The sequence below is a fragment of the Microcaecilia unicolor genome, chromosome 2 (assembly GCF_901765095.1).
Source record: "Microcaecilia unicolor chromosome 2, aMicUni1.1, whole genome shotgun sequence".
Classification (NCBI taxonomy): domain Eukaryota; kingdom Metazoa; phylum Chordata; class Amphibia; order Gymnophiona; family Siphonopidae; genus Microcaecilia; species Microcaecilia unicolor.
The window spans coordinates 342,640,337-342,663,384 of NC_044032.1; the positions used below are offsets into that span (position 1 = coordinate 342,640,337).

The 23,048-nt window shown below is 44.7% G+C and overlaps 1 protein-coding gene across 1 annotated transcript; it reads left to right on the plus strand.

The window, feature by feature from the left end:
• On the plus strand, positions 1–22,785 carry LOC115462454 (alpha-1,4-N-acetylglucosaminyltransferase-like). The gene is made up of 2 exons (XM_030192455.1): positions 1–428; positions 21,180–22,785. Exons 1-2 carry the CDS (start codon positions 24–26, stop codon positions 21,750–21,752), a joined length of 978 nt encoding a protein of 325 aa, XP_030048315.1. The 5' UTR covers positions 1–23; the 3' UTR covers positions 21,753–22,785.
• Positions 22,786–23,048: the final 263 nt, after the last annotated feature.

Below are 23,048 nucleotides of genomic sequence, written 5' to 3' on the forward strand. Positions count from 1 at the left end.
TACAGCGCTTTACTCCAACAGTCATGAAATTATGGATATTATGTCTATCTCTTTTCTTTTTGATATTTATTTGTTCTGCTGTCTACTGGATGAAAACGGAGTCTTTACGGACATTGCACAGATTCTTAAATAGGCAGTTCACAGCTGAAGACATTATTAAATCTAATACTGGAATCTTTTTCGCTGAGACCACAGAGAAACTGGAGCCCTCCCCTTTAGCAGTGTGTGCAATAGAATCAGCAGCTCGGACGTACCCCAACAGAAGTGTTTATTTCTACATGAAAGGGCTGACCAAAGACATGACTGTCAACAAGAGTTCCTTCTACAAGGCCATTCCACTGCTATCATCTATTGCAAATGTCCACATCCTTCCCTTAGACTTTGAAGACGTTTTTAAAGACACTCCTCTCTATCCTTGGTACCAAAAGGTAACTGTTTTATTTGTTGTTGTTGTTTTGTTGTTGTTGTTTTTTGTAGAATACAACTTCCGTAATGGGATAACAGACTTCTAAAAGACTATACTTACACACCAAAAAGTTTGTTCAAAATTACAACAGAGCCGTAATATTCATTATCTTATATAATAAAAATAATTAAATAACTGGAACCTCAAATCTCCTGATAGGGGAAATCTTAAAGCTTATCAGGCTTATTTTCGAAAGAGAAGGACGCCCATCTTCCGACACAAATTGGGAGATGGGCATCTTTCTCCCAGGGTCGCTCAAATCGGCATAATCAAAAGCCAATTTTGGGTGTCCTCAACTGCTTTCCGTCGCAGGGATGACCAAAGTTCATAGGGGCGTGTCGTCAGTGTACCGAAGGTGGGACGGGGGCGTGGTTAAGGGATGGGCGTCCTCGGCCGATAATGGAAAAAAGAAGGGCGTCCCTCACGAGCATTTCGCCGACTTTACTTGGTCCCTTTTTTTTCACGACCAAGCCTCGAAAAGGTGCCCGAACTGACCAGATGACCACTGGAGGAAATAGGGGATGACCTCCCCTTACTACTCCAGTGGTCACCAACCCCCTCCCACCCAAAAAAACAATATTAAAAAACATTTTTTGCCAGCCTCTATGCCAGCCTCAAATGTTATAACCAGCTCCATCACAGCAGTATGCAGGTCCCTGGAGCAGTTTTTAGTGGGTGCAGTGCACTTCAGGCAGGCAGACCCAGGCCCATCCCCCCCTGCCTGTTACACTTGTGGTGGTAAATGTGAGCCCTTCAAAACCAACCACAAACCCACTGTACCCACATGTAGGTGCCCCCTTCATCCCTAAGGGCTATGGTAGTGGTGTACAGTTGTGGGGAGTAGGTTTTTTCTTTGGGGGGGGGGGGTTGGGGGGCTCAGCACCCAAGGTAAGGGAGCTATTCACCTGGGAGCAATTTGTGAAGTCCACTGCAGTGCCCGCTAGAGTGCCCGATTGGTGTCCTGGCATATGAGGGGGACCAGTGCACTATGAATGCCAGCTCCTCTCATGGCCAAATGCCTTGGATTTGGTCGTTTTTGAGATGGCCGTCCTCGGTTTCCATTATCGCTGAAAAACGGCGAGGACCATCTCTAATGTCGATGATCTCAACATTTAGCTCGACCATCTCTAAGGTCGACCTAAATGTTGAGATTTGGGCGTCCCTGACCGTATTATCAAAACGAAAGATGGACGTCCATCTTGTTTCAAAAATACGGGTTGCCCCGCCCCTTCTCCGGAACGTCTTTAGAGATGGACGCCCTTAGAGATGGTCGTCCCTATTCGATTATGCCCCTCCACGTCACCCTCTATCACATGTAGGAGTCCTTTTATATCATTGGTTCCTACTAGGGGACAAAAACTGAACCAGTGTAAAAAAAACTCCAAGCAATTGGGAGAAAAATTACTTGTTCTAAAAAATCCCCACTAGACTCGTATACAAAATAAGAAACCAAATAAATATGTCTCTGTGTGAAAAAGATCAAACAACTTCATGAATTAATAGGAAAAATGCTGAAAAAGGCATACCAGCTTCTACCGCTAGTGGAAACATGTGCACTTCTCTGACACCCAGCAGCGTTGCTGCTCTCAAGCTTTTCCAGCATCACTGTCCACTGTCTTCTATTTCTCCGGAGCTTTCACTATGCTGGATACTGGATACTGCCCCACAGCTAAATTCCAAAAGGTGTGATAAATTCCTGTTTTGTTTATTTTTTTGTCCAAGAAACTGTATTGAATTAAAATGCATAATAATACAAAACATGAACAAGAACAAAAATACACTCAGGAAACAGGGAAGGTGACAGTAAAACGATGATGCCTCAACAAACAGGCAAACAGCAGGGCCACCTTTAAGGAGCAGGAGATGTCTACATGATGTGGCCAGTGGCGTAGCCAGACAGCCAATTTTGGGTGGGCCTAAGCACAGAATGGGTGGGCACAAAATTTTCTCTCTCCCCCAGCACTTCCCAATTCAAAATATAAATACTTTAGCAGATGAGGATCCCCAATCTCTGTCAGCTGAAGGCCTCCAGTAAAGATGGCCAGAACTCCTCTCCACCAAGCCCAGTAGGCAGCAGCAACTCCTCGAGCCACTGATGCCAGCACCCCATACATTCTTAGTTGTCAGTGGCTCCAGGATGCTGCCCCCATCTGCCAAGCTCAGTAGAAGGCATCTCTGGCCAGCTTCAGAAGAGACCCCAGCTAGTAGGGCTTGGGAATCCCCACTAGCTACAGCAAGGGTCAGGGCTGCCGTTAGCCATGCTGGTGACCAGGGCAGAAAATAAAGCCCCTCCCCCAATTCCCTCTCCTCTCCAATCTCCTCATCTGCAGTTAAAGTCACACTGACAGACCCTCACAAATTAGAAATAAAAATAAATAGACAAAATTGAACTGGGAAACTCAGCATGTACTGTAACACTGGAGAAAAAAACCCCAAAACAAAAGCACATTTTCTTTTCTACTTAACACAATAAAAAGACATCCGCTATGCACATTTCCCAAAGTTAACATATTCCATTTGAAACATTCAAAGTAAAATGATTTTCCTACCTTTATTGTCTAGACATTTTATTTTTCCATCGTGTTGGTTCCAATTTCTCTTTCCCGCTTTCCTGTCTTCTGCTAATTCTTCAAGCGGTTGACCATTTGTCTTTTTTCTCCTGTTGTTTCATTTCCTCACTACACCTACCTCTGAAATATTGATCTTTCCATTTTAGCTCTTTCCTGCCTCTGTACACACAAATTTCATCCTCTTTCTAAATCTTTTCCGTCTTTTTACTTTTCAGATATCTATCACATTTCCATCTCCTTTCACCCACTAGCTCTCACATTCCCTTCCATCTATGCGCCATTACCATATTTCTACCCCCTGTGATCACTATTCTCTCATTTTTTCCTTGCCATCTCCACTCCCTGGGCCTCTTCCCCATTCCCAGTGTCTCCCTCCCTCCACCCTTCCAGTCCAGCATCTGTTCCCTCTTTCTACCCTCCTCACCCTTGTAGCCTGATATTTCCCTATCCCTTTTACCTCCCACCACCAGCATCTTCCTGTCCCATCTCTCTCCCCTCCCCCATTGTACAGCATTTTCCCCTTTCTCTTCCCTACCATCCATTGCCTATCTTCTCTCCCTGGATCCATCTTCCCTCTTTCTCCCCTCCCCCACTTGTGCATCTCTTCTTTCCTCTCCTCTTCTCCACCTTCATGTCCAACTTTTCTCCCTCTCCCTGCCTTGAGCCCCTGCTTTAACATCTCTCTACCCCCTCCCACACCCACCACCATCTCTCCATCCTTCTTTCCCTCACCTCAATGCCATGTTCAACATTTCCCCTCTCATCTCTCCCTTCCACTGCCATGTCCAACACGTTTTTTTCTCTCATGCCCTTTCCCTCCCTCTCCCCATCCCATCCATATCCAACAATTCTCCCTCTTTCCCCATGCAGCATCTCTCCGTCCCTCCCCCACCTAGCTGTACCCTGTTTCACTCCCTCATCCTCATCCCAACAGCGCTCCTGTCTTTTCCCACCCCCAGACACACACACAAAACCACCCGCCCACCAGCATGCTGCAGTTTTGTTTCCCTCCCTTTCCCCAGCCACCTCTCACTGACACGCTGGCTGCAGCATTTCTTTCCCTTGGTCCTACTCCTGCCGTCGGCTTTCTCCACCCCGGAGGTCTGGGAGGGTCTGGGCCTCGGATGATCGCTGTCGGAGCTTGACTCCTCCTTCGGTCTCGACTGGGGCTGATCTGGGCACCGCGTGGTCGTGTGACTGCGGGGCCTGCAGCATCTGACTCCTGTGCTTCCTGGTTCGCGCCGCTGGCTGGAGCAACGGAAAGGTGAGAGGCGGGCAGTGCGAGTCGCGAGGTGCGGAGTGGCGGGAGCAGCGAGATCAATGGGACGCCACGTAGCAGATGTTCTTCCTCCACTCCGCTCCGCTGCACAGCAGAGTGGAGTTGTTAGTTCTTCTGCCTGCTTATCTGTAGCAAATCCGTGTGTTGTCTGCTGCTGCGACTGCTTCCTCTGCGCTGGCCCCGCCTCTAAGAGGCGGGGCCAGCGCAGAGGAAGCAGTCGCAGCAGCAGGCAGCCCTGGCAACGTGCGGATCCGCTGCAGATAAGCAGCAGAAGAACTAACAACTCTGCCAAAGATGATGACAACGGAGCGGAGCAGCAGCGTAGCGGCAGGACGGACCCGGTACCGTGCCGCTTTGATGTAGACTGCGGTGCTGCCCAAAGGGGAGGGCGGGCCCGAGGGAAAGAAGTCCTGCAGCGTGCACCATTGCTGGGTGGGCCTGAGCCCAAAGTGGGTGGGCCCAGGCCCACCCGTGGCTACGCCCCTGGATGTGGCTGGCTCGAATCAGGCCGTTTCACTAACAGCGGTCCTTCTGATAACTGCTCTAGATAACAATCAGATAAAATCATGTTTTTGTGGAGGCTTCTTATACTACTGTTGAATACTGGGGCATCAGTACTTTATGTCTTTCTCCAGTTTAACTCCGTTATATCTCTCTCTGGAGCTAACGTCACCCCATCTTTGGAGGGTGGTTACATTCTCCTACCCTAACCCGTCTCATAACTGCAATACCAACTGTACCCCAAATCATAATTCTCCCATTGCTCTTAAAATATACCATTTCTGAAGTAAAGTGCTGTCTTTTAAACTCCTAATTTACAGCACATTTTGAATGGTCAGGAGCCCTATTACGAAGCGTCATGAAAAAAGGCCCTGCGCTAGTGGCAGGGGCCGTTTTTCCCACAGCGGGTAAAAAAGCCCCCAACACACTTGGCCATGCAGTAAGAGAACTTTTACCATATGGCCATGCAACGGGGAGCCCTTACCGCCACCCACTGAGATGGCGATAAGGGCTTCCGCGCTAACCCAGCGGTAACCGGGCAGCGCGCAGTGATGCCTGATTATCACCGGGTTACCGCTACACAAGCCATTTCCTGGGGTTTTCTTTTCCCCCCAGAAATGGTGTGCGCACGGGGCAGGACTACTGCCGGCAGCTGCATTGGGCTGGCGGCAGTCCTGAATGAGCGAACAGTAATCCCGCATTGGGCTTACTGCAACTATGTAAAAGAGCCCCTCAGTTTGCAAATTCTGGTGCTTCCCATGCGTAAATTTCCCTTTCCAGTAGATACATTGTGCAAATATTTAGTTTGAATCAGTTCCAATTAAGTTCCACCACCCCTACTCACCAAACTGGCCATTGTCTTGACCTCGTCCTCTCCTCTACCTGCTCACCTTCCAACTTCTGCGCCTCAGCTCTTCCTCTCTCAGACCATCACCTGATCACCTTCACACTTCATCACCCTCCCCCTCAGTCCCGCCCTACACTAACCACTACTTTCAGGAATCTCCAGGCCGTCGACCCTCCCACCTTATCCTCTACCATCTCTAATCTCCTCCCCTCCATCATGTCCTCCGAGTCTGTCGACAAGGCTGTCTCCGCTTACAATGCCATTCTCTCATCTGCTCTGGACACGCTTGCACCATCCATCTTCCGTCCCACAAGGTGTACTCATCCCCAGCTCTTTGCGTCCGATACCTTCGCTCCTGCGCCCGATCTGCTGAACGCCTCTGGAGGAAATATTGCACCCGTACCGACTTCATTCATTACAAATTCATGCTATCCTCCTTCCAGTCCTCCCTATTCCTTGCCAAACAGGACTATTACACCCAATTAACTTATTCCCTCAGCTCCAACCCTCGTCATCTCTTCACCACCCTTAACTCCCTCCTCAAACTGCCTTCCGCTCCCCCCCCCTCACTCTCTCCTCAATCACTGGCTGACTACTTCCCCAATAAGGTACAGAACATCAACCTAGAATTCACTACCAAACCACCTCCTCCTCCTCACCCTTTAACCCACTCCCTCAACCAACCAACCCAGGCCTCCTTCTCCTCTTTTCCTAATATCACCGAAGAGGAAACCGCCCACCTTCTTTCCTCCTCGAAATGCACCACCTGCTCCTCTGACCCCATCCCCACCAACTTACTTAACACCATCTCTCCTACTGTCACCCCCTCCATCTGTCATATCCTCAACCCCTCTCTGTTGGAGTTCCTCAGGGATCTGTCCTTGGACCCCTTCTTTTTTCACTTTACACCTCTTCCCTGGGCTCGCTGATCTTATCTCATGGTTTCCAATATTATCTCTATGCTGATGACCCCCAGCTTTATCTCTCCACACCAGACATCACTGCGGAAACCCAGGCCAAAGTATCTGCCTGCTTATCCGACACTGCTGCCTGGATGTTCAACCGCCACCTGAAACTGAACATGGCCAAGACAGAGCTTATTGTCTTTCCACCCAAACCCACTTCTCCTCTCCCTCCACTCTCTATCTCAGTTGATGGCACCCTCATCCTCCCTGTCTCATCTGCACGCAACCTCTGAGTCATCTTCGTCTCCTCCCTCTCCGTCTCTGCGCATATCCAGCAGATAGCCAAGACCTGTCGCTTCTTTCTCTATAACATCAGCAAAATTCGCCCTTTCCTCTCTGAGCACACCACCCGAACTCTCGTCCACTCTCTCATTACCTCTTGCCTTGACTACTGCAACCTACTCCTCGCTGGCCTCCCACTTAGCCATCTATCCCCCCTTCAATCCGTTCAGAACTCTGCCGCACACCTTATCTTCCGCATGGACCGATATGCTCATATCACCCCTCTCCTCAAGTCACTTCACTGGCTTCCGATCAGGTACCGCATTCTGTTCAAGCTTCTCCTACTAACCTACAAATGCACTCAATCTGCAGCCCCTCATTACCTCTCTACCCTTATCTCCCCTCACGCTCCTACCCGAAACCTCCGCTCACAGGACAAATCCCTCCTCTCTGTACCCTTCTCCACCACCGCCAACTCCAGGCTCCGCCCTTTCTGCCTCGCCTCTCCCTATGCTTGGAATAAACTTCCTGAGCCCATACGCCAAGCCCCCTCCCTGCCCATCTTCAAATCCTTGCTCAAAGCCCACCTCTTCAATGTCACCTTCAGCACCTAACCATTTTACCTGTATTCAGGAAATTTAGACTGCCCCAATTTGATTGACTGCACATTTTGACTATTAGATTGTAAGCTCCTTTTAGCAGGGACTGTCCTTCTTTGTTAAACTGTACAGCGCTGCGTAAACCTAGTAGCGCTTTAGAAGTGTTAAGTAGTAGTAGTAGTAGTTTATGATTTATTAAAATTTGCTATACTACTAGACGTTCTCAGATCACAGCAGTTTACAAGATACAAAATACAGTAAAAATACCAATATAAAAATCAGAAAGGAACAAGAAACAATTCCTACCCAAATGTATCAAGAGTATTCACGCTCTAAGGATAATAGTAATCCTAAATAACACGGTGGTTGTAGCTACACCCAGAGACACAAACATCCTAATACATCTCAAGGGTTGAAAGGTAATCTACAATAATGACATAAAAGCATGAATTTCTTAAGTGAGCCCTCTTAATAGATTTATAAAACTCTTATCCTAGGTATTGGTGAAGATATTTCAGTTGGCTAAGTTGATATCATGAGGGTAATTTTATAACAGGTCACCAAGACTGCAAGGCTGGGATAGTCGACAATTTTGATGTTAATAGCAATGAAATGAAGGAAACCAGGAATGGTGAAATGGTGAATAGTGGCTGTTAATAACTGGGTATGCCTGTTGCAATAAGGCTTCCAGGATATGATTGTCACATAATACAGAAGATAAGTACAAAAATTCTATTGACTTTATCATTGAAAACACAAATGTATATAATGGAACTGAATGGAACTGTTGGTATGCGATGATAGAAACTCTTGGTTGCTTTGGTATCCCAACAAAGGGCACTATTTATTTTTCTGAGTGCACAAATTTAAACATTTTAAATGTATAAGAATTGGGAAAAACAACAAATATTTCTGAACTGATATGAATAATAAAAAGAAAAAGTTTGAAGTTTTATAAAGTTAACTATAATTAATGCAGAACCCTGGCCAAAAGAAAAAAAAGGCTAAGTAGGTGCCTATTTTGAGGCTTTTTTTTATAAGGGCAACTTTATAATCTAGGCCCCCACATTTCCATGCCCCTTTCACATACAAATGTCTAGAATACTAGCACCTATTCGTGTAAATGTACCCTCACCTGCGAAATTGCCAGCAATGCGCTAAAGGTCTAATCTGCAAATACCCACTTAACTTACAGAAGCCTAGATTCTATAAATGGTGCCTAAAAAATTGGCACTGAAAAAAATAGCGCTATTTTATAAACTGCACTTACGGTTAGGCGTAGTTTACAGAATAGCTCTGGGAACAATGACTACTTTTAGGCATGACCATTTACACCAATGAAAACCTGATGTAAACCCCCAGGCTTAAATTAGGTGCGGATCCCACAAATTCTATAACAACGCACATAAATTTTAGGAATGCATCTGACCCATCCATGCCCCTCCCATGGCCATGCCCCTTTTCAGATTCACACACTGGAATTTATACGAATCTCTTTATAGAATATGCCTAAAAAGATACGCGCATAAATTCTAATTAGTGCCAATTAGTGCCGATAATTGCTTGTATTCCCCACATTGCGAGCAACTTCTTCAATCATATTAACATAGTAGATGACGGCAGAAAAGACCTGCACAGTCCATCCAGTCTGCCCAACAAGATAACTCATATGTGCTACTTTTTGTGTATACCTTACCTTGATTTGTATCTCTCTTTTTCAGGACACAGACCGTATAAGTCTGCCCAGCACTAGCCCCGCCTCCCAACCACCAGCCCCTTAATTTGTATCTGTCTTTTTCAGGGCACAGACCGTATAAGTCTGCCCAGCAATAACCCCGCCTTCCAACCATCAGCCCCATCAGCCACTTCCTCAGTTAAGTACATCAGTTTGGTCAACTTTCCAGAAACAAACTCTTTTCTCTTTGGGCAAAATTCTGACCTGTGTGAAGCCTACCTTTTGTTTAAGTGATCCTATTCCTTCATCATGGCTAAAGATCCCTAAACTGGCCTTCTTCCTACTCTTTTATCAACAATCAATCTCAGCCTCTCTTCAAGCCAGTTCCTGGATATCTGAAAACTGGCTATTGTTCGTCCTATCCTGAAAAAAAATAATCTTGACACCTCAGTCCCCAGTAATTACCTCCCAGTCTCTAATCTCACATTCATGTCCAAAGTTCTTGAGAAAATAGTCTTTGATCAGTTGACTTCCTTTACTGATAAAGTTATAGCACTGCATCCTCGTCAATCAAGGTTTAGAACACATTTCAGCACTGAAACAATCATGACAACAGTCCTAAGCGATATACACTCTTTTCATGATCAATACTGAATTGTTCTGCCTGTCTCTCTCGATTTTTCCAAAGCTTTTGACCTTGTAGATCACTCCCTTTTCCTTTCTCATCTTGCTTCTCTGGGTATTGCTGGTGAAGCTTTCTTTTGGTTCATCTCTTTCCTGTCTCACTTTTCTTCTAAAGTTTTTACCGCTTCTTCCTCTTCCAGCATTAAGCAACTTTCCTGTGGTGTCCCCCAGGGTTCCATTATTTTCCCTTTATTATTCAATTTATTTCTGAGCCCTCTTGCGGCCCTCATCAACTCATTAGGGATCTCAGCATATTTTTACGCTGATGATATTCTTCTTTACCTGACCTTCCCTTCTTACCCTTCCCCCACTTCTGTGACCGCATTACAGACATATTTAGACTCTATTGCAAAAAGGTTAGTAGATCATCAACTACTGCTTAATGTGGATAAGATGATCGCCTGCTGGTTCACTGGTGCTCTGTCTCCTCCTACATTTCCTATCTCCCTATTAGGGACCCAGGTCACTCCGGTCACACGTTTTTGATACCTTGGGATCATCTTCGACTCTACTTTATCCTTTCAGCCACAAATCACTCAGTTATCCAAGACTTCTTTTTTCTGTTCTGTCAGCTATGTGCAGTTCACCATTTTTTCAATGACAATACTTTTCACGAATTGATTCTTTCTCTTTTCACATTTCGGCTCAATTACTGCAATATTGTTTATGCTGGTTTACCATCATCCTTGAAAAACTTCAAACTCTTCAGAACACCGTTATTCATCTCCTACATCACGTTCGCTGCAACGATCACTCCACTCCACTGTTCAAACATCACCATTTGTTACCCATGGAGTACTGTATAATTTACAAAGTAGCTCTTCTAACCTTTAAGGTCCTTTGGATGGGCCTACCAGACTATCTTGTTTGCTTTACGATCCCTTACTCCTCTGCATGGATGCTCCGATCTGTTGATGACCACAGGCTTGTCTTCTCTGGCCCTAAGCTCGCCCACTATGAATCTACTAAGCATTGTGCCTTTTTCTTTATGTTTCCCCACACACTTGGAACAATCTTCCCCACCCCCTCCGTACAGAATCCTGCCTTAAGATTTTTAAAGCTTAGCTAAAAGCATGGTTGTTTAGACAGGTGTTTGAAGTGTCTGATTAAGTAGAGTTTCACCAACTGGACGTCCTCCACCTTTTCTTTCTCTGCTATCACTCTCTGATTTTCTTCTGTGTGTTTCTTCCTCCCTTTTTTTGTGAGAGTGTTTATCTTTCCTATTATTAATGGCATTCCTTTCCTACTGCTTATTTTAATAGACTGTACACCGCTTAGTTCTACCATGGCAGCTTGAGTGGTCTAGAAAGTTCAAATAACTCATAACCATAACCATATAGCTATTCTTATGTTCTTATCTCCCAGAGGGTGTCTCCAAGGTTTTGCTGGCTTCCAGGAAAAATTCCACTAAGAGATGTTATTTTTTCAAATGGAGGAGGTTTGTTGTCTGATGTGAGGGCAAAGTCCTAGATCCACTTTCTTGAATACTTTCTACACCTCTCTTAGTCTGGTCTTAAGACCAACTCTGTAAGAGTTCACCTCAGTGCGATTAGTGCTTGCCATTTCCATGTAGAGGGTAAGCCCATCTCTGGAAAGCTGCTAGTTGTTTGGTTCATGCAAGGTTTGCTTTTGAGAAAGCTTCAAGCCCTAATAGTGGATCCTCCTTATACTAAATGTCATCACAACAGAATAGTTCTCCACACACACCCTAAGTTCCTTCCTGAGGTAGTGTCGGAGTTCCATCTAAATCAGTTAATCATCCTTCTAACATTCTTTTTCAAACCTCATGCCCACCCTGGCAAAAGCACATTCCTCAGCTGAGAGGTGCCCAGCTCTACCACCGGCTGCCTTTCAGGTGCTGTGGAGGACTTGCAGCTCATCTGCATATCCTTACAGCCTTCTCTGGGGTGACACCCAGGTCCACTCCGATCCACTCAGGGCCTCTGCTCTAGGTGCGGCGCGCGGGGCATTTTTCTCTTTGTATCTAATCTTTTTCCAGTTGCTAAAGTACCTTAATTGTTTATGGCCCCTATTCAAATTCTCTTCCTAGCTCTGTCCCTTCCTAATCTTTTCCCTCACCCCCTACCTCTCTCCGCTACAGGAACTCACTTCCCATCCATTGACTTCATCACCTCACCTTCTCTCCTACCCTCGTCCTCCCTCTTGGCTTTTAATCTTCGTCTCTTTCTTCCCTCCATTTTGCCTTCCCCAGTCCACCTAAATACCTCTCGCCTTCGACGCCTTCGTGGCCACACCTCTCCTACTCTCCTCCGCTCTCTTTTACTCCTTCTCTTACTCTCAGCTGGTGACATCAATCCCAATCCTGGCCCTCCTCACCAACTATTATCCAAACTCTACAGATCTCACCATGACCTCTCTAACCTCATCTCTATTCCTCTACTCCCCTCCTCTTCTCTGCCCTTCTCTTGCGCCCTATGGAATGCCCGCTCTATCTGTAACAAACTCCCCTATATCCACGACCGCTTTATCTCGCGTCACCTCCATCTGCTCGCCATAACAGAAACCTGGCTCTGCCCTGATGACTCTGCTTCAGTCGCAGCCCTGTGCCATGGCGGTTATCTATTTTCACATACTCCTCGCCCTGCTGGCCGTGGGGGCGGTGTTGGACTACTTCTCTCTCCCTCCTCCTGATTTCAACCCCTTCTTCCACCTCAATCTCACTGTTTTTCCTCCTTTGAAGTGCACTCTATCCGCCTTTTCTCTCCTCTGCCTCTTCGAATAGCAGTCATTTATCGCCCCCCTGATAAGTCCCTTTCATCCTTTCTCAGTGACTTTGACGCCTGGCTTGCCTTCTTCCATGATCCTTCCTCCCCTCTCTCATCCTTGGTGACTTTAATATTCCTACTAATGATCCTTCCAACTCTTATATTTCCAAGTTACTCGCTTTAACGTCCTCATTTAATCCAACTATGCTCCACCTCCCCACTCATCAAAATGGTCACTGTCTTGATCTCATCTTCTCCTCCAACTGTTCACCTTCTAGTTTCCTTGTCTCTGATCTTCCCTCCTCTGATCACCATCTTATAACTTTCACACTTAAATCTCCTCCCTCCCAGTCCCGTCCTATCTTATCTAATTTATCTAGGAATCTTCACGATATTGACCCTTCATCTCTATCCTCCCATGTTTCAAACCTCCTCTCTACTGTGGCACCATCCACATCTGTCAACGAGGCTGTTTCTTCTTACAACAATACAACAATACAATACTCTTGCACCTTTGATGTCCCGCCCTGTAAGGCGTACAAAACCCCAACCTTGGCTGACTTCTAATATCCGCTACCTACGTTCCTGTACCCGCTCCGCCGAACGCCTCTGGCGGAAATCTCGGGCCCTTGCTGATTTCTTACACTTTAAGTTCATGCTGACCTCCTTCCAATCTGCTCTTTTACGTGCCAAACAGGATTATTATATCCAACTGACCAACTCTCTTGGCTCTAATCCTCGACTTCTCTTCACCACATTGAACTCTCTCCTCAAGGTGCCCCCTCCCCCAACTCCACCTTCATTATCTCCTCAGACCCTTGCTGAATTCTTTCACAACAAGGTTCAAAAGATAAACCTTGCTTTCTCTACCTCACCACCTCTCCCTCCACTAGTCCGTTCCCCTCTCTCTCTCCTTCCCCTCATTCCCTTCCCTCCTTTCCTGAAGTTACTATTGAGGAAACTACACTTCTCCTTCCTCAAAATGTACCACCTGTTCCTCTGATCCCATTCCCACCCACCTTCTTAATGCTATCTCTCCTGCTCTTATTCCTTTTATCTGTCACATTCTCAACCTCTCACTTTCCACTGCGACTGTCCCTGCTGCCTTTAAACATGCTGTGGTCACACCTCTCCTTAAGAAGCCTTCACTCGACCCTACTTGTCCCTCTAATTACCGACCCATCTCCCTCCTTCCTTTTCTCTCCAAATTACTTGAGCGTGCTGTTCACCGCCGCTGCCTTGATTTTCTCTCCTCACATGCTATTCTTGACCCACTACAATCTGGTTTTCGCCCTCTCCACTCAACCGAAACTGCGCTTACTAAAGTCTCCAATGACCTATTACTGGCTAAATCCAGAGGTCAATATTCCATCCTCATTCTTCTTGATCTTTCCGCTGCTTTTGACACTGTCGATCACAGCATACTTCTCGATACCCTGTCCTCACTTGGATTTCAGGGCTCTGTCCTTTCCTGGTTCTCTTCCTACCTCTCCCTCCGCACCTTTAGTGTTCACTCTGGTGGATCCTCTTCTACTTCTATCCCTCTGCCTGTCGGCGTACCTCAGGGTTCTGTTCTTGGTCCCCTCCTCTTTTCTATCTACACTTCTTCCCTTGGTTCATTAATCTCATCCCATGGCTTTTCCTACCATCTCTATGCTGATGACTCCCAAATCTACCTTTCTACCCCTGATATCTCACCTTGCTTCCAAACCAAAGTTTCAGCGTGCTTGTCTGACATTGCTGTCTGGATGACTCAATGCCACCTGAAATTAAATATGACCAAAACCGAGCTTCTCATTTTCCCCCCCAAACCCACCTCCCCGCTCCCCCCATTTTCTATTTCTGTTGATGGCTCTCTCATTCTCCCTGTCTCCTCAGCTCGAAACCTTGAGGTCATCTTTGACTCTTCTCTCTCCTTCTCTGCTCATATCCAGCAGATTGCCAAGACCTGTCGTTTCTTTCTTTACAACATCCGTAAAATCCGCCCCTTTCTTTCCGAGCACTCTACCAAAACCCTCATCCACACTCTTGTCACCTCTCGTTTAGACTACTGCAATCTGCTTCTTGCTGGCCTCCCACTTAGTCACCTCTCCCCTCTCCAGTCGGTTCAAAACTCTGCTGCCCGTCTCATCTTCCGCCAGAGTCGCTTTACTCATACTACCCCTCTCCTCAAGACCCTTCACTGGCTCCCTATCCATTTTCGCATCCTGTTCAAACTTCTTCTACTAACCTATAAATGTACTCACTCTGCTGCTCCCCAGTATCTCTCCACACTCGTCCATCCCTACACCCCTTCCCATGCACTCCGCTCAATGGATAAATCCTTCTTATCTGTTCCTTTCTCCACTACTGCCAACTCCAGACTTCGCGCCTTCTGTCTCACTGCACCCTACGCCTGGAATAAACTTCCTGAGCCCCTACGTCTTGCCCCATCCTTGGCCACCTTTAAATCTAGACTGAAAGCCCACCTCTTTAACATTGCTTTTGACTCATAACCACTTGTAATCACTCGCCTCCACCTATCCTCCTCTCTTCCTTCCCGTTCACATTAATTGATTTGATTTGCTTACTTTATTTATTTTTTGTCTATTAGATTGTAAGCTCTTTGAGCAGGGACTGTCTTTCTTCTATGTTTGTGCAGTGCTGCTTATGCCTTGTAGCGCTATAGAAATGCTAAATAGTAGTAGTAGTAGTAGCATACCTTGCACTGCAAGTGAGCATTGGCCTATTACCTGGAGCAGACTAGGTCCTATAGACAGTCCACCCAGCTTTTTATTTCTTTTGATCCCAACAGGATGGGGGTTGCCATCAAGAAATGCGCAATCTCTAATTGGCTAGCAGATTGCATATCTTTTACTTATGCCCAAGCTGAGCTGACTCTGGAGGGTCATGTCAAGGCTCACAATGTTAGAGCCATGACAGCTTTGGTAACTCACGTCAGATCAGCCTCTGTTGAAGAGATTTGCAAGACTGCAACATGGTTTTCAGTCTACACATTCACATCCCACTATTGCCTTGAGCAAGACACCCGATGCAACAGTTGGTTTGGTCAGACAGTTCTGCAGAATTTGTTTGGGGTTTAGAATCCAACTCCTAGGCCTAGTTTATTCTGTTCCAGGTGTCACCTTCACAACAGTTTATACATGTTTTCAGGTTAATTAACTTTTTTGAGCTCACTGTTGCAAGTTCCTATTGTCCTAGTGTTGTTGTTTTCTGTGTGCCTGGTAGCTAGGGATTTTCACATTTGAGAATTACCTGGACTGCTTGTCCTTGGAGAAAGTGAAGTTACTTACCTGCAGCAGGTATTCTTCGAGGACAGCAGGTCACTTATTCTCACATACCCTCCCACCTCCCCTTGGAGTTGTCTCCTATAGTGTAATATATGGTAACATATATTAAATGTTTTTTTCCTGGGGCTCTGGGAGGGCTGTTCCAGGGTTTTGGTGGATGCTGCTGGCTGGAAAAGGTTTAAAGTTAGTTTGGAAATTATTAATAGAATTAGGTGAAGAAAGTGTGAGATGTTTCTTAAATATGATTTTATTTTTCAAGAAAAAAACCATGATTAAGTGGGGATTGTACTATAAAATGTTCCTTGCTGTTTTGGGTACAAGTCAGGTTAAAATTGACTTTGAAACTCTCTACATAGGAAGTTTTGCTTTTACTTCTATGGGGGTTGGGACAGCCAAGATTCTAAACAGTTAAGAAAAAAAAACCCAGTCTTTAGCTGACAAGCTGATTGGTTGAGTGATGTCAGGTGTTCCTCTAGGGGGGTGAGTTGCAGTGTTGCCAGGTGGGCGGTTTTACCGCCCAATTGGGCGGTTTTCCGTGACCCACCGCGGGAAATTTTTGCCCGCGGCGGGTCGCAGTTTTTTGGGCTTCTTTTTTTTCTTTTCCGCGGTTTTTCGGGCGGTTTTTTCGGCCGCGGGGGGCGGGGTTAGTGACGTTTTGGGCGGGGTTAGTGATGTTCTGGGCGGGGCCGGTGACGGGGGAGGCGGGGCCAATGACGGGGAGGCGGGGCCGATGATGGGGAGGCGGGGCCTGTGACGGGGAGGCGGGGCCGATGACGGCAGGGGCGGGTTGATGACGGCGGGGGCGGGGGTGATGACGCGGGGGTGGGGTGTCAGGGGCGAGGTTTGAGTTTGGCCGGGTTTTGGGCTGTTTTTAGGCTGGATTGGGTGGGAAAAAAATTTTCCACCTGGCAACCCTGGTGAGTTGCCAGGGAAACTGCTGAGCAGGGAAGCACTGGGAAAGAAAAGCGTATGGTGTGTGTCTGTGTAATGTAAGAGAAAACAGTATATTTATGAGTTTAAAGTGAAATGTGATATTGAAAAAGGGTACTTTGATATTGAAAGTGAGCTGAGGTGACTGTGAAGGGTGTTTCAGAGATAGAACTGGGTTCCAAGAGATTAAAAGTGAGCTTCAATTTTGTGGAATGAGAGTCTGTATGCTAAGGTATTAAGTGGACAAATGGCTGCCTACTCTTTTTAGAATAGGGAAAAACAGTTGAGACTCATGTTGAGAGAGACTGGTAGAAGTGTGGGAGACTGTGATTTCTGCTGGTAGTTATACTAAGTGAGAGAAACTATAAGGGTGTCAGGGAAAGAAATGTGCTAGAATTTAAAGGGGGATTAAGGGGAAATTGAAGGTGAATCTGTTATTTGGAGAAAGAAACTTTTAGGCTGTGTCTGTGGAAAAGGTGTGTTGTTTGTAAGTGCTCTGAGTTCAGTGCAAGGTTTGTCAGCTGGCAGATTAAGCCCTGCTTTTGTATGAGTGTGCTGTATTCTCCAGATCGATCTGATAGCTGTGCAGGGAAATGTTATGTTTTTATGTGAAGTCTGTGAGTTGGAATGTTGTATTACTATTTGAATATGGAATGGGTTACTGTGTGAGATCCCTGAAAGCAGTGCAAAAGCCTTCTTCTGCAAGTTTATAATAGGGAATTAACAGTGAGAAATAGGCTGTGAAGTGAGTCCTCCTTTAACTTATTTTATTTCAATTAGAGAGTGTGGCCACAGTATTGAGAACTGATTAATTGTCACCAGAGTGGAGTCAATTCCTGGACAAGCAGGGAGTTTAAGGTTTTGCTTCCCTGGTTATTTTCTTTATAAGTGAGATTTAGGGAGAAGAGATCCATGAATTATCCTCTGAAGGGTTCCGGCTGAGCTCCAACGTAAGAAAGATCTCACCTAAATAAATTCAACCACAGCTAAGTGACATTGGCAAAGGGTGTTGAAGGAAATATAGTTTTTTTTTTTGGTCTACAACATTTTAAGGGAAAACTAAAGAACAGAACAACATCAAATATAAAAAAAAAAATCCATGTTTTCCTGACTTGCCTAAGTATTCTGGGTTCAAGTGAGATCTTTTCACAAACATCCATAATACCCATAAAGACTCAAATTCTGACATCAATAGCAAGGAAAAAGTATTAAAACAAATATCTGATTTTGATTAAAAGACAATTTAAATATTTATCTGAAAAGGTTCTTTTCTGCCTTTTTAGGTGATTTTGTTGAAAGAAACAGAAAAAGTTAAGGGTATACATGTAAAACTACATTTGAATGTTGAATATGTTATTGCAATTCTATTAAGCCACACACTAATTGTGAATTTGAGTTTATTTGAATGAAAATTTGTTTGCATTTGTATTCAATAAAGAAAAAGATAATTTGCAAATCTGAAGGTGCGGTTCTTCCAGTTCAGGAACAAATCCTAAATTTAGCTTCTTTTCCTTCTTTATTCTTTGAGAGTAAAGGACGAGGTTAGTTTATTTGTTCCACTCCCTCGGCTGTGAGTGTGTGTTCCCTGGATATTCGCCACGACTACAACAATCAGGTATCTGGGAGCACATCACTACAGTCCAGCCGAGAGGGGTGGTATCAATAGCTATATAAATATACTAATTAGTCCTATGCTTGCGAGTTGGGCGGGAAGGCACCTGCACATGCGTGGTGAGAGTGTTGCTACAAGCAAATATATGGAGGATGTCACCCATATATGAGAATAAGTTGCCTGGTTAACGCAAGAGACCTTACCGCTAAGTCAATGGCTGGCAGTAAGGTCTCAGACCCAAAATGGACACGCCAATTTAAAAAAGGCATTTTTTACAGGTACGCTGAAACATGAATCTGCGCGCACCCAAACCTCGTGCCTACACTAGTACAGACCATTTTTCAGCGCACCTTAGTAAAAGGACCCCTAAGTTTATTATACTTTTTATTTTTCGACTAGTGATGGCCTAGTTTTTTGCTTAAATTGTTATCCGCATTGATCCTAGTTGGTACATAGCGGAATATACATTTTGTACTGTATTGTATTAACCAGTGGCATAGCCACAGGTGGGCATGGGTGGGCCAGGGCCCACCCACTTAGGGCACAGGCCCACCCAACAGTAGCACATGTTTAGTGGTAGCTGATGGGGATCCCAAGCTCCACCAGCTGAAGACTTCCCCATGATGCTATCGAAAACGCTACTCTCCACGATACCGGCACTTGCGCATGCTCAGTTTTCAGTGCATGCCTGCTGCAGACTGCCAAGTTGGAAAGAATCATTTTTCTGCCAGCTGAGATATTTTGTTGTTGGTGGTGGTGATGGTGGTGGTGGGGGAAGAACACTTGGTGCCCACCCATTTCTTGCCTAGGACCACCCAAAATCTGTTGTCTGGCTACGCCCCTGGTATTAACTGGTCGGTGGCTGTTCCTGGCTGGTTAACTCACTTTGAATATTGGTCGGCCTGTTTTTTAGACTTTTACTCTAGGCTTGAAAATGCATCCAAATGTTAAATGGCTTTCATATTAATAAATGCACAGTAACTACAGGATATCTGGTGGGTTATCTTAGTTTTGACAAAAATTTGACTTACTGTGTTCTGGCTTTTCTGAGCAGAATAGCTATATAGTGCAACAGAGGTTTTTCAGCACAGTCCTTGGGGTATGCCCAACCAATCGGGGATATCCTGAAAACTCTGACCGACTGGATATGCCTCAAGGACTGTGTTGAAAACCCCTGCAGTGGAGTAATCACTTTAGCATATGCTATAGTATGTGTTAATCTGTTCCTGATTGTATACTGATAATGAAACAAAACAAGTGAAAGAATAAAAACTCAACATCTTAGAGGGGCGTGACAAGATGGCGATCTAACACACACGCTAACGCTCGTGCTGCTTCTTGGATGCTTGTTTGCTGAAATCATTGTTACCTGAGATGCCACATACGAAAAGAAAGGGGGTAACGAAAGGCTATCTGCCGGCAGCCAGAACCTCCTCTCCAGTGCAGCAAACGTTGGAGCGCTATGTAGTGATTCAGCCTTGTGCGACCGGAGGAGCGGGACCCGCATTGGACGCCGACACGGAAGTATTGGCGATTCAGGGCCTGGATACCACGCTGTCGCCCCCGGGTATTATTCCACCTCCATGTCCTGCCAAATCAAGGGGAGAGCAAGGAGGGTTAGACGAGACGGAAGGCGCCAACGGAAACCCTCAGTCTGGCAGTGCATCCCTTGATTTTGGTAAGGAGAAAAGCATGGAAGAAGCTTCGCCTAGGGAAATAACTTTGGTTTCGATATGGAAGGTCCTTCAAGATTTAAAAAGTACTGTCGATAAATCTGCACAAGAGACCACCTCAATAGTTAACCAGATGACCTCATTAACGGATTCCTTGGAAAAGGTACGCTCAGAGACTTTGGAAAAAATTTCATTGAATCAGGAGCAGATTAAATCGGTAAAAAATGTAACAGACTCTTTGGTAAAAGATAAACTTCTGATTCATAAAAAAATAGAAAATTTAGAAAATTACAATAGAAGACTCACTTTGAGGCTATTGAATTTCCCAATAGTTCCAGGAATAATAGCAATAGACTTATTTAAAAAATACCTAATGGAGAATCTAGGTATATCTCCACAAGCTATTCCTCCTTGCAATAAAGTTTATTATTTGCCGTTACCTAAAAAAAAAGAGCTTCCTGGACGACTGGGAAATGAAATAGATCTTCAAAACTTAACAGCAATTCTAGAAGAATCGATTACTGAGGTGGAGACACGCGGAACATTAATTGTTTCCTTAATATTTGACCAAGATCTCAGCTCTTTGATGAGACTATATTTCAAGAACTCAATGAAACCATTTTATGGTAAAAAGATATGGATTTACCCTGATGTTACTAGAGCTACACAGGAGAGGAGAAGGCAGTTTTTGTTATTGCGGGACAAAGTGAGAGAGATGGGTGCAACATTTTTGTTAGCCTATCCTTGTAAATGTGTGGTAAAATACTTGGGAAATAAGTATATTTTCTACGAATCTAATCAATTGCAGATTTTTGTAGATAGGAAAAGCTTAAATAAGGAATAATGTTATGAAGATATAACAAGGTAACAACAGATGTTAAGCCACTATTGGATATATTTGTCCTCTCTTTGAGGATTTTCCTTTTGTTTATTATTTCTAAACACTCCCCCCTTTTTCCTACATATATTGTGGTCTAAGGAAGTGTAATATTGTTACCTTTGGAGCCGAATTAGGTTCAAAAATGCTTTATGTTAATTTCTTTCTGTGTTTCAACAAGTATGATTTGTTTGTCAACCTGTATAAATGATTAAACTTAATAAAAAAAAAAAAAAAACTCAACATCTTTCATTAATTTACAGGTAAACCCGGCCCAGGAGCAATTCTGGACATATGTCAGTGCAGATGGCTTCAGATTAGCAGTGGTTTGGAAGTATGGTGGGATTTACATGGACACAGATATAATATCCATGAGGCCTATCCCAGAAGACGATTTCCTGGCATTGGCGCCCACTAAGTCCTGCAGCAATGCGGTATTTGGTTTCCAAAGGCACTATCAGTTTCTCTGGGACTGCATGGAGGACTTTGTGAAGAACTACAGAGGAGAGATATGGGGACAACAAGGCCCTAGACTACTTACTAGAATGATAGTAAGGCAATATGGGATGCCAGTTGTCAAGGGTACAGAAGATGCCACATGTGGAGATTTTTCCATTCTGAACCCACAGCGATTCTTTCCAATTCCCTATTCTGCATGGGAAAGGTACTTTCAGGTCTGGAATCCCAATGACACTTTTAAAAGCTCTTATGCATTGCACTTGTGGAATTTCATGAACAAAGGTAGAAAGAAAGCGATTGCTGGAAGCAATTCATTGGCTGAGAACCTCTTTATCAAATACTGTCCACATACTTATCAATTCATTGTAAGACACTAGTACTACTACTAATCATTTCTATAGCACTACTAGACATATGCAGCACTGTACACATTATATGCACACATTATATAAATAAAAACAGGAGAGCAATATTATTCAAAGTAATAGCTTCTTACCCAATATTTTTCTTAAATGCAGAGAGAGGCAATGAGGACCTGTATAAAACTATTCAGACCTTCATCTTTTATTCCTTATTTTCTTTATTTATATTTCTTTTCCTTGAATTATACTTGATGAGAATCTTAATACTATAAAGCAATTACAAATTATATAAAATGTTAAAATAACATGAAGGGGGAAGTGACATCAGCATATTGGCAGCACTGAGCTGAAGCTAAGCAAATAAATTAATAATAACTCCTCAAATCGACCTTCTCAGCAGGCGATATTCTTGAGAAAAAGCAACAGCAGTAATGAGAGTGGCAGGTGGGTCTAGGCAGAACAAGATGGCAGCATAGATTCCTGAAGGATAGCAGACCACAGATATAGAGCGATCTGGCCTGTAGAATTATGAGCACAGTTATGCACTATGAAATGGGTTAAAAGGCCAGAGATTGATAAGCCTGTGTGACTTTGCACTCTATCAGAGATTGATGAGCCTGCATGATCTCTGGTATTTATGATCTATTATGATACCCTTATGGGCAAGGCAGGCTTGGGAAAGAAACTAGTATAAACAACAGAAGAATGTTGTCTGGCAACTTAAGGGAACCAGATGCTGGGAACCAGATAATAATCTGTGAGAAGGATAATTTACAGAAAAAAAAGTCATGTAAATCATTGTCTGAAACAAACGATATAAGCAGCTGAATCAGAACAGTATTTCAGAGATGCAGACAGTGAACATCTCTTTAGGTAACTGTACTGATCTATTGACCCCTTTACTCTATCCTCTTGTGTCTCTAACCTATTCTCTACCACCACTCTATCTAAGTCTGTAAATGAAGCCGTTTCCTCCTATGATACTATTCTCTCCTCTGCGCTGGACACTCTTGCCCCTCCCATGCCCCGTCCTACTAGGTGTACCAAACCCCAGCCTTGGCTGACCTCTAAAATCCGCTACTTTCGTTCCTGTGCCCGCTCTGCTGAAAGTTCTTGGCTTAAATCCCGCACCCTTGCTGACTTCATTCATTTCAAATTCATGCTTAACTCCTTCCAGTCTGCCCTTTCACTTGCCAAACAGGATTATTTCACCCAATTGACAAATTCCCTTGGCTCCAACCCTTGACTTCTCTTCGCCACACTGAACTCTCTTCTCAAGGTACCTCCGTCCCCAATTCCCCCATCTCTTTC